The sequence below is a fragment of the Pteropus vampyrus genome, unplaced genomic scaffold (assembly GCF_000151845.1).
Source record: "Pteropus vampyrus isolate Shadow unplaced genomic scaffold, Pvam_2.0 Scaffold585, whole genome shotgun sequence".
NCBI lineage: Eukaryota > Metazoa > Chordata > Mammalia > Chiroptera > Pteropodidae > Pteropus > Pteropus vampyrus.
This window is the reverse complement of record NW_011889366.1, coordinates 42,432-53,529: the sequence shown is the minus strand read 5'-3', so window position 1 is coordinate 53,529 and position 11,098 is coordinate 42,432. Positions and strand designations below refer to the sequence as shown.

Genomic DNA, 11,098 nt, shown 5'->3' with positions numbered 1-11,098 from the left:
CTTTTCCTGTCTAAATGCTTTGTCTAGGAATTGCATTACTGAAAGTTGAGTATTAGGGGCAAAAGTGGACATCCCTGTCTTGTTCGTGATCTCAGCGGAAAAGCCTTTAGACTTTCATCATCAAGTATGATCGTAGGGACGGGTTTTACACATATGATTTTATCATTTTGTGTTTGTTTCCATCTATTCCTATTTTCTTGATCATTTTTTGTCATGAAAAATGCTGAGTTTCACTGTCAGATGCTTTTTCTGCATCAAATGAGATTATCATGTTGTTTTTTCCCCTTCATTCTATTAATGCAGTACATTATATTGTTTGATTTTCATATGTTGAATCATCCTTGCGTTCCAGGAATATAGCCCAGGTGGTCGTGGAGTATATTTGTTTCAATAAGTTGTTGAATTCAGTTTGTTACTGTTTTTTGAGGTTTACCGAAACCGTATTTATAAAAGATATTGGTTTGTAGTTTTCTTCTAGTTCTTCATTCTGACATTGTCATCAGGATAATGCTGATGTGAGAATGAGTCTCAGAATGACTCTGAATAAGTTAAGAAGTCTTCTTTTGTCTTGAATTTAAAAAAAAAAATTGAAGAGAATTAGTGCTAGCTCTTCTTTAAATTTTTGGTAGACTACACCCGTATAGCCACGTGGTCTTGGGCTTTTCTCTGTTGGGAGGTTTTTCATTATTGATTTAATCTCCTTGTTATTTATAGGTCTATTCAGATTTTCTATTTCTTTATGATTCAGTTAAATACTTCTAGAAATTTGTTTATTTTATGTAGGTTATCCAATTTATTAGTGTACAATTATTCATACTACCTTTTCTAAACCTTTTTATTTCTGTAAAATTGTTAAGATTGCCCTTCTTTCTGATTTTACTTATTTGGATTCTCTTACTTTTTTTCTTAGTCAATCTAGCTAAAGGTTTTTCAATTGTATTGATCTTTTGTAAGATCCTCTTTTGATTTTGTTGATTTCTTTTTTGTTTTTCTTTTTATATTTTGTCTCTGCAACAATCTTTATTATTTTCTTCCTTCAGATACCTTAGGTTTTAAGTTTCTTTTACTCTTCTATTTCTAATTTCATAAAGTAGATAGTAAAGTTATCGACTATGACCTTTTCTCTTTTTAATGTATGTATTTCCAGCTATAAATTTGCCTCGAGCACTGCTTTTGCTGCATGATTAGTTTTTGTATGTTGTGTTTTCATTCTCATTTGCCTCAAAGTATTCTCTAATTTTTCCTGTGATTTTTTTTTTTGACCTCTTGATTTTTTGAGAGTGTGGTTTGATTTCTTTTTTTGGTTAATAATTAATTTTCCTTCTGTGACTGCTTTCCAGTTTTATTTTGCAAACCATTTCAGCAGTGCAATACTTGAATAGTTTTTTTTCAGATTCTAATAAGTTGCCTTGTCATTCACATTGTGTGACAATGCCACATACATAGGTGTTTTTATTTATGGCCACTGGTTTCCGTAACAGTCAGAAGAGACTTGTATTGTAGACAGAACAATGTCCCCTCCCCTTAAAGAGGTCCATGTCTTAAGACCCAGAACTTGTGAATATATAACTTTATATGAAAATAAGATTTAGGAGAAATGATTTTGTTAAGGCTCTTGATATTGAAAGGTTATCTTAGATTATCAGGTGGACACAGTACAATCACGAGAGTCATTATTAGAAAAGTCAAATTTAGAGAAGGGCAAGTGACAACAAAAGCAAGAGTTTGGAGAGAGAAGAAGATGGAAACCATGAGAAAAGATAGGTGGGCAGCCTCTAGAATTTGGAAAGGCAAGGAAGAGAGTCTCCAAAAGCTGGGCTGATATTTTGAATTTATCCGAATAACACAAATTTGGACTTCTGACCTCCAGACAGTATATAAGATAATTTTCTGCTGTCTTAAGCCATTAAGATTTTGGCACTTTCTTAAAGCAGCATCAAGAAACAATATAACATGATTTGACAATCCCAGAAACTTGAAGCAATATTTAACTTCTTGTTGACACTACATATTTATTGTGTATTGTGAGCTCTTTACAAAACGGTCATACCAGCCTCTTGGAGCAGACCCCATCATGACATGTGGATCTCTGTGGAAAAGGAAAGTTGGCCATAGAGTTTCTTGCAGAAATGCATATCCTAGAAAATATATTCATCAGATCTTCTCACAACCCAGTTACCTAAAGAAACCTCATGGTTCCACCAAGTGCAAGTTTCAGAAGTGCAACTTTACATGAAGCCAGAAAGTGAACAGACAGATATATTTGAGGGAAAGTGACACTTCCAGAGAGGGCTCAGCCCTCACAACCACGTTCTACCAAATCATTTAACCTCTCTGCGCCTCAGTTTTCTCATCTGTAACAAGGTCTCTCTTACAGACTGATTGTGAGGATTATTCATGATGACACATGCAGTGTGTTGAGCTCAAGGCCTGTTCATGGTTCAGCTCAGTCAATGGGCTGTTGTTGATAGATAGCTGAAGAGACTTAGAGGATCAACAATGGATGGAAAACTAACTTCTGTGTGTTACCCTCCAGGAGAGGCTGCTGAGAAGGAGTTTCAGGTGATTCAGCCTGACAAGTCTGTGTCAGTTGCAGCTGGAGAGACGGCCACTCTGAACTGTACCCTGACCTTCGTGCACCCCGTGGGGCCCATCCAGTGGTTCAGGGGGACTGGGCCAGGCCGGGAGTTAATCTACAGTTTCAGAGTAGGTCACTTTCCCCGAATAACAACTGCTGCAGATACCACAAAGAGAAACACCATGGACTATTCCATCCGCATCAGTAACATCACCCCAGCAGACACCGGGACCTACTACTGTGTGAAGTTCCGGAAAGGAGACCCTGACGCCGTGCCGTTTATGTCTGGTCCTGGCACTCAGCTTGTTGTGAGTGGTGAGTATAGGGTGAGTCCTTCGTCCCTGGTGTGTGACAAGTCAATAAGAACACCATTCATTCTCTGAGCAGCAACTAAGAATCAAGGGCACAGTGGGTGCTTACGGTCATGATCTGATTCACAGTCTGATTTCATCCATTTTACAGATCAGGGATATTGATGCCTGAAGAGGTTGTGCTGTTTGCTCAGGCCCCAAAGCTGGTAAATGGTGGGAAAAGTTAGGAGCTCCCGTCTGTCTGGCTCCCCAGCCCTTCCCTTTTGTAGTCCTGTTCAGCCTTTTGGTTCTAGGGATGAGGGAGCTGAGAGTCTGAGTTACTTGCCTGTCACAAAGATAGACCTCACTCATGTCTCCAAGGAGTGCTCCCATCAATGTGGCCGAGCTTCTCTTACTGATACTTGCTGAGCACCCACTGTGGGCCAGGTTCTGCTCTGGGTGCTGTGGCAGCAGCAGTGAACAAAGCTGCCAAAGATTCTTCTCCCATGAAGCTTTGTTCTGTTCTGTCTAGTGAGAAGAAACACATTCAGGGCAGGAAAGGGGAAAAGTGTTTCTCTATTTCAACTTCAGAAACATCAGACTGAAAAGAAATTCCTAAGAGGCACAGACTCACTGTTTACTCTGACAGCCCTGGTGGGAGGAGGTGCCCAGAGGTTGCATGTTCTCTGGGGTTCTGTCTGGGAAAACCTCCTCTGGTTTAGGGACCAACTCACACAGTCACTGAAGTATCTAAGAATGGCTGGGTTGTCTCAGACTGTTCCTCACTGAGGGAAGAGGTTCCCTATGTTGGCCCATTGAGGCAGCAACAATGCTTCTTTAGGGTTTTCTGCCAGAGGCCCAAGATCCTGAGTCCTGGAATGTTAGCACACGAAAAATTTTAGATCATCCAGTCTGAATCTACATGTACAGATGGAGCCTGAAGCCGAAAGATGACAGGGCCTTGCCCACAGTCACATGGCCGGAAAGTGAGGGGATCGTTCCAGAAATCAATCTGATTCTAGGCTCGTTTTTTCTTGCCTGGGCTTTGGACTCTCTCCCTGTGGAAAAGCCTGGCACATAGTACGTGCAGAATAAAAGCCCGTTACATAGAACCATTTAACAGTAAGCCAGTCTTATCCTTTTATTGGTTTCCTTTAGGTTCAGATACCCCTCACATTAGACTTTGAGGGTCTAGATGATTGGGAACCTGTTCCAACCTTCAGCCGTATCACCCAAATCAAGCATCCATATCGGCACCTAGAGCTGCTCATTGTTCAACAGCTGCATACACTCCAGTGGATGGACACTGCATCGCTCATTGACAGCTTTCTGTTGATGAATATGTTGTTCCTAACCTCAGGCTATTAAAACAGTGATGCAGAAGATAAACTTGTCCATGTGTCACTCTACTCACGAGGGAGATGCCACTGAAAGTGACATTGCTAGGTCAGAGGCTATGCGCAGTGTAATTTGTGTGGATATTGCCAAATTTCTCTCCTAGGTGTGGTAGCAATCACATTTCCTCACAACCCCTGGACATAGCCCGGGAAGGTGTCTAGATATTAAGTTTGCTGATATTACCAAAGTTCTCAATGCAGCATTCTTTTCCTAGGCAATCACGGCTAGTAAGTGACTCCATCACCACTCAGATCGGCTGCCTCCTGATCAAGTGCTCATCTTCTTCCCCAAAGCACCTGTCCAGATGATTCCCTGGATGAGAAAGCAGGGGGTGGCAGGGACAGGGAGTAGCAGCATGAGAGATGCTGCATCTTTCTCATGGAATTTACTCTTATAACCATTGCTGTGAGGGCAGCTGTTGCTCATTTTTACAGATGAGGACACTAAGGTTCATATAGGAGACCTTACCAGCCAACCTGTATGGGAGCCAAGACTCAACCATAAGCATTTACTCTTGCTGTTTACAAAAACAGATGAACCTAGAGTGTATTATGCTAAGTGAAATGAGTTCGACAGAGAAAGTCAAATAACATAGGGTTTCAATTATATGTGGAATCTAAAAAAACAAAACAAACAAGGAAATAAAACAAACAAACCAAAAAAACCAGACTCAGAAACAGATCAAACTGATGGTTGCCAGAGAGGAGAGGTGTTCAGTAATGAGTGAAAAAGGTGAAGGAGAATAACAGGTACAAACCTCCAGTTATAAATAAAGAAGCCGCGGGGATGTAGTGTACAGCACAGGGAACGTGGTCAGTAATATCGTAATAACTTGCACCATGACAGATGGTTACGAGACTTACTGTAGTGATCATATTGTACAGTATATAAATGTCTAATCACTGTGTTGTACCCTAAACGAATAGAATATGGGATGCCAAATACACTTTAATTAAAAAATCTTTAAACATTCAGTAGCTTTCCCCTGCCCCCGCTGTTATGATGATTTTCCTTCACTGAGTAGTCTGCAGGAGCACCCTGGGGACAGTGGCCTGAATAGAGCAGAGAGGAGCCACTGCAACCCCCGCAACACCATGCATGCCAGTTCCTGACTCCACAGGCTGAGGATGAGAAGGGGAAGCATTTCTCAGAGGCTGCCAGAGGCCCCTCATGAGCAAGCGTTCATATTCTAGATTCAGCTGACAGGAGCCCACAACTTCTGATTATTGCTCCCGGGTCCCCAAACCTGGGCGCTCGAAAGTGAATCTCCCTATCATTCCTTGAAAGCAGGAATCTCATAGAGAAAAGGGTAGGGCGGTGGTCAGTGCTGGGCTCATGAACGTGGGGCACTTGCCCTGTTCATGGACGTGAACGTTCCCCATGCTAGCCCTCGGTTTCCTCACCTGCAGACATCGGGTGAGCACATCAATCTTTAGAATGGTTTGAGGATACAGTGAGCCTGGTGAGAGAACAGACCCTCAGTGAGCGGAGTTGCTGTCATCTCAACACTGTGTGGTCTTGGCAAGTCTCAGTTTCCCTCCGGTCCTTAGTTGTTCCATGTGTGAAGTGGTGATAATCACGCTACTGTTCAGGGGTCTGTGAGGCATTGGAGACCAGTGAGGAAGTGTTAATAGGAAGAGTGAGACTAATCAATAATTTTGTTCCTATGGCCAGTTATGTGGGAATCGCCTATAAAGAAAGTAGACTAGACTTTGAACTTAGGACTAAAATTCTCTGTCTGCCCTGCCCCTCACTTAGAGTTCACCTCTGGTGACCTGTGTGTCCTCCTCTATAAGATAGGATGATGATACCAGGCTCCACACATTATTAGAGGGATTAAAAAATAATACATGAGAAGGTCCTTAACAGTGTTGCATGCTTATCCTTAGTGGTGATCATCACAAACATGTTTATTGCTTATTATGCTCCTTTTGTAGCCAGACCCTCTCCCCCCGTGGTATCGGGCCCCACAATGAGGGCGCAGCCTGGGCAGACAGTGAGCTTCACCTGCGAGTCCCACGGCTTCTCCCCCAGAAACATCATCCTGAAATGGTTCAAAGATGGGAATGAGCTCCCAGCCTCCCAGACCACCGTGGACCCAGAGGGAGACAGTGCTTCCTACAGCCTCTCCAGCACGGCCAACCTGTTGCTGGTGCCGGGAGATGTTCGCTCCCAGGTCATCTGCCAGGTGGACCATGTCACCCTGCAGGGGGGCCCTCCTCTTCGTGGGACTGCCAACCTGTCTGAGACCATCCGAGGTAGATGCCCCTCACAGCCAGCCCCGATCCACACTTGGCCCCTACCCTCCAAGCCTGCTCTTCCTCCTGCTTTTTGCTCTAGAGTTTGATTTTCCTGGACTCTAATTCCCAACAGTTCTTCCCATTACTAGGTACCTGGATGTCCTGGTCACCGACTAGTCTTTAATGGCAGCTGCTGGTGACAGCTAACTACCACATGTCAAGCACTGTACTCAGTACTTCCATTTACTTTACCAACAGCGACTCCAATTACTGAACAGCTACTAACAGCTAAGCCCCTATGTCCTTGGCGATTTCATTAATTTTGCTATGGTGTTGTTCCAATTGCGTGCCAGGGGCTGTGCTTTTTCATTTCACCCATATTTCCCTAATAGGAGTTACCACTATTGAACACCTACTGTGTGTATGTCACTGTGTTTAGTGATTTTATTCCCATGCAAAGAGCACCCTCAGCATTTGAGGGCCTGCTGCATGCCTAGCAGTGTCTTGGGTGACCCCTTGCTGTGGTGGGGGGAGCAAAGTTATGGAGCCTCCACCCCTGTGATCTGTCTGTTCCACGAGGTCAGAGCTTCTGCGCTGTGCTGTTTCAGTTCCGCCCACCGTGGATGTTACCCAACACCCCTTGTCAGAGAAGCAGGTGAACATCATCTGTCAGGCGAAGAAGTTCTACCCCCAGCGCCTACAGCTGACCTGGTTGGAGAATGGGAACGTGTCTCGTAGAGAAATTGCTTCGACTTTCACAGTGAACAAGGATGGAACCTTTAACTGGACGAGCCGGCTCTTGGTGTTTTCATCTGCCTACAGGGAAGATGTGGTGCTTACCTGCCAGGTGGAGCACGATGGGCAGCTAGTGGTCGCCAAGAACCTTACCCTGAAGACCTCTCAGGGGACAGTTAAAATCCACGGTGAGGCCTCCACTCTAACTGACCCAGCTCTATTTAAATTTTATCCTTTTTTTTTTTTAACATTTTAAGTATGAATTTATACTTACAGAATAATCTAGAAATCTATAGATAGAAGGATTTTTGAAATGAATTCTGCTTCCAGAAATCTCACACTCCCAGAGTCACCACTAATAAGAATTTGGTACAAACACTTATCTTTGCAGATCTTTTGACAATCAATATACATACACTGAAGAAATAAAGAAGGGAAGAGGGAAATGATCTGTTCATAGCGTCCTGCTTCTGGATTTCTTCACCTGTTACTGTGTTTGCTTTACGTGTCAGCTCTCCACCCACCTCCTTGCTATTTCTAATCGCTTCCTAGTCTCTATTCCATGCTAGACTTTTCCAACTGCATCAGCAGATGCCTGCACCTACTACTCTCAAATTCTGGAAGGTGAGCCTCGAGAACATAGAGTTTGAGTCTGAACAAAGCACCCAAGTGACTGCAAGTGATCACAGTACAGTTCTCCTTTGTTCCCTAATTTAGGAAAATGGACCAGCACTTACTAAAAATGTCTGCATGTAGAATTATTCATAATAGTCCCTTATTATCCCTTTGATGTCTGCAGGGTCTGCAGTGATGTCCCTGTTTCTTTCCTGATACTGAAAATGTGCCATTGTTCCTTTTTATTCCTCCATCTTGATAGAAATTTTTTATTTTATTGATATTTTCTAAGAACCTTCTTTTTGTTTCAGTGATTTTCTTTATTATTTCTCTATTTTCAATGTCACTGATTTCCCCCCTCTTTATTATTTCTTTTCTTCTGCTTGTTTTGGGTTGAGTTTGGTCCTCCTTTTCTCATTTCTGAGATGAGAACCTAGATGACTGATTTTAGGCTTTTTCTTTTTGCTAATGCCACACATGGCTACATTGTGTGCCTGGGGAGTTAGGAGAGTGAAACCTACAATGCCTGGACACTGTGATTTTCCTCTAGATATCAGGTCTCTAGCCAGTCTGCCTTTATCTTCCCTTTCCACCATCTTCCTATGCTTGAACCTGGTATAATTTCTAGGAGTTAGAGTTGTACTGAACAGAAGAGCAGAAGAAATGAGTCCAAGTCATTTTGTCTGGATCAGCCTGGTTTTGCTTTAGAGTCTCTGTCTCTTCTGATCAGGCTATTACTTCTGAGTTCTCTCAGTATGACTGACCAGCACACTTGCAAAGTACTAAGGCAGAAAATGTTTTGGGGGATTGTCTAGATTGGCTGGCTGGAGCAAAGTGCAAGATGTCAATGTGACCCTCTGCACCAGGATGCTACAGTCTACCTCGGTGTCTGAGGGATCCAGCCACTGCGGTCCTGGTCCAATAGGCCTGAATAAGAATGCACATCTTTTTGTTCATGTTTATGGTATTGGAGTCCTTTATCATATTTCTATCTTAATAAATCTCTCTCTGTCAGTACAGGATAATCCATTTTGGTTTGTTGGTTGGGTTTGATATTGTGAGAAAGGTTCTGACTCCTTAAAATTTTTGGTTCTCTTCTCCTTTTCAGGACCCTAAATTTTCTTCCTTCCCCTTTTTCTTTTTCTCTTCATCACTCAATTGCCAAACAGCACTTCTTTCTTATTTTTTGCCTTCCCCCACTCCGGAAGTTATGCACTTTAAATCATTGTTCTCCCTTTAATTATCTGTCCTTTCAAATATTCCTGTCTTCCTAGATTAAATTCCTATTGCCACCGTAACCACATTTTAATGGCTTAACACAAGACAAATTTATTATTTTACAGTTCTGGAGGTCAGAAGTCTACAATGGGTTGGCAGGTCCACATTCCTTCTGGAACATCTAGGGGAGAGTCTCTAAGTATGACTCATCTGGTACCTCTTATAAGAAGAACCATACAGTATTTGTCAGTTTTTGACTAGCCTATTTCACTTAGCACAACGTCCTCAAGTTTAATCCATGTTGTAACCTATGACAGGATGACCAACAGGAAAACATGGGAAAGAGTAGGATGGCTTTGATCCCATTCATATTCTCATTTAATTTTCGACACATACATTCATCCATCCAACCATGCATTCATTCACTCATGCATTCACACTCTCATCCATCATGCAGTTACTTATGCAAGCATCAGCTAACCAATACTTACATACTCCTCTGTGTCAGGCCCTGGGCGGATGGCCCCATCCTCAAGGAGCTCCCAGGCTCCCACAGTGGACTTCCTAGAGTCGTTTTTGTTTTCTCTGGGCTGTGTTAGTTCCTCCTGCAGTGACAATATCTCAGTCTTCATTCCCCTCTTGCCACGTGCAGAGATTCTAACACAGAGTAGAGTATGCATCTCACCTGGCTAGAGAACTGCCATATATTCAAAGGAGCTGGGCAACCATGTCCAAGCAGAATGGCAATGAGATCTAAACTCCAGAAAGCTTACAGCTGGTGAAAGTGTCATTGAAGGGGGCTGAATAGGTATTCACCTATAAGGTATACCATGAGGCACATATTCCCATCTGGCAGAATCATACTATCCACAGCAGTCATGCCACATACAAGCCCATTGGGAGTCCACGCAAGCTTGCCTCCAGTCCTTGCCTCCAGTCCTAGGTGCAGCTGGGTCACCTCTGCCTCCTGAGTGAGTGCAGTATTTAAATTCACGTAGACCCGTTTGGTGTCTCCTTCTGTTCATTGGTATTTAGGTCCAGAGACACCTGCCATTACCTTTGTGGTGTTCCTGCTGGGCTTCAAGGTGCTGCTGGTGATGAGTTTCACAGTCACTTACATCCACAGGTGGTGGAACCTGTAACAGGTGAGTTGGGTGCAGGCCTTCGTCCTTAAGGTAGAAGGTCAGGGCCATCTTCATGGGCTGGCAAAAGTATCTGCGGTGAGCCCACAATGTCACATGGTCCCCACAAGCCTGATTCAGCTTCAAGAGAAGGTTGTGAACACTTATTTTCTCTAAATGTTTTTTTGCCATACTCAGAGACTTCTAACATTCACACATTGTGTAGTACCTTGAAATATGAAGGTTTTCAGATTTAAAAGTTCCTTGGGACTCTGGAGATGATGGTCCAGGTGTGGAGGTGGGATAAATGTCAAAGCTTTGAGACCCAAACTGCGAAGGTTGTCCCTTAAACTGTTATATATTTTAGTTTTCATATATCTTTTTTTCCCCTCTTTAATTCTCGTGACCCCACTTCCACCCATGACCTACGGATTTTGCCATCTCCCCTTAAGAACTGGATCTCTGAAGGTGGGACGTGTCCTCCCACACGCTCACAGCACGCACCCGGGGCCTGGAGCACCCAGGGCCTGGGGTAGCCGGGATATGGTTCATAGCTCCACCTGGGGCGCGAATCCAGGACCTTCTGTGCTAACCACTATACTATGGAGCCACCCCCATATGACATATCTTTGAATTGAATACAAAAGTATTGCCAAAATCAGCTAATAGAACCTATAATAGGGATTTAAAAGTATTCAATAGTAGTGAAGATGAATGTAGGTATGAAAAGGAGTTCATTCTCAGAAAGAAGTGTTGGGGTGTAATGAGTAGGGGCTTCATTTCTGATCTGTACCATGAACCCAAGCCAAGCAGAATGCCTGCCACTTAGTAGGTGCTCAATAAATATTTGTAGAATTAATACAGGAATGAATGAATGACTGAATGAATGAATTTCCCCACAGC

The 11,098-nt window shown here is 43.2% G+C and overlaps 1 protein-coding gene across 1 annotated transcript in view; it reads left to right on the top strand.

The window, feature by feature from the left end:
* The window catches only part of LOC105308534 (signal-regulatory protein beta-1-like), a 17,559-nt gene extending 7,340 nt beyond the window's left edge, over window positions 1-10,219 (top strand). Inside the window, exons 2-5 of the mRNA XM_011384535.2 lie at window positions 2,537-2,893; window positions 6,204-6,524; window positions 7,115-7,429; window positions 10,110-10,219. Coding sequence (XP_011382837.1) covers window positions 2,537-2,893; window positions 6,204-6,524; window positions 7,115-7,429; window positions 10,110-10,216 — 1,100 coding nt within the window. The 3' untranslated portion in view covers window positions 10,217-10,219. The remainder of the gene's footprint in view (window positions 1-2,536; window positions 2,894-6,203; window positions 6,525-7,114; window positions 7,430-10,109) is intronic.
* Window positions 10,220-11,098: the final 879 nt, after the last annotated feature.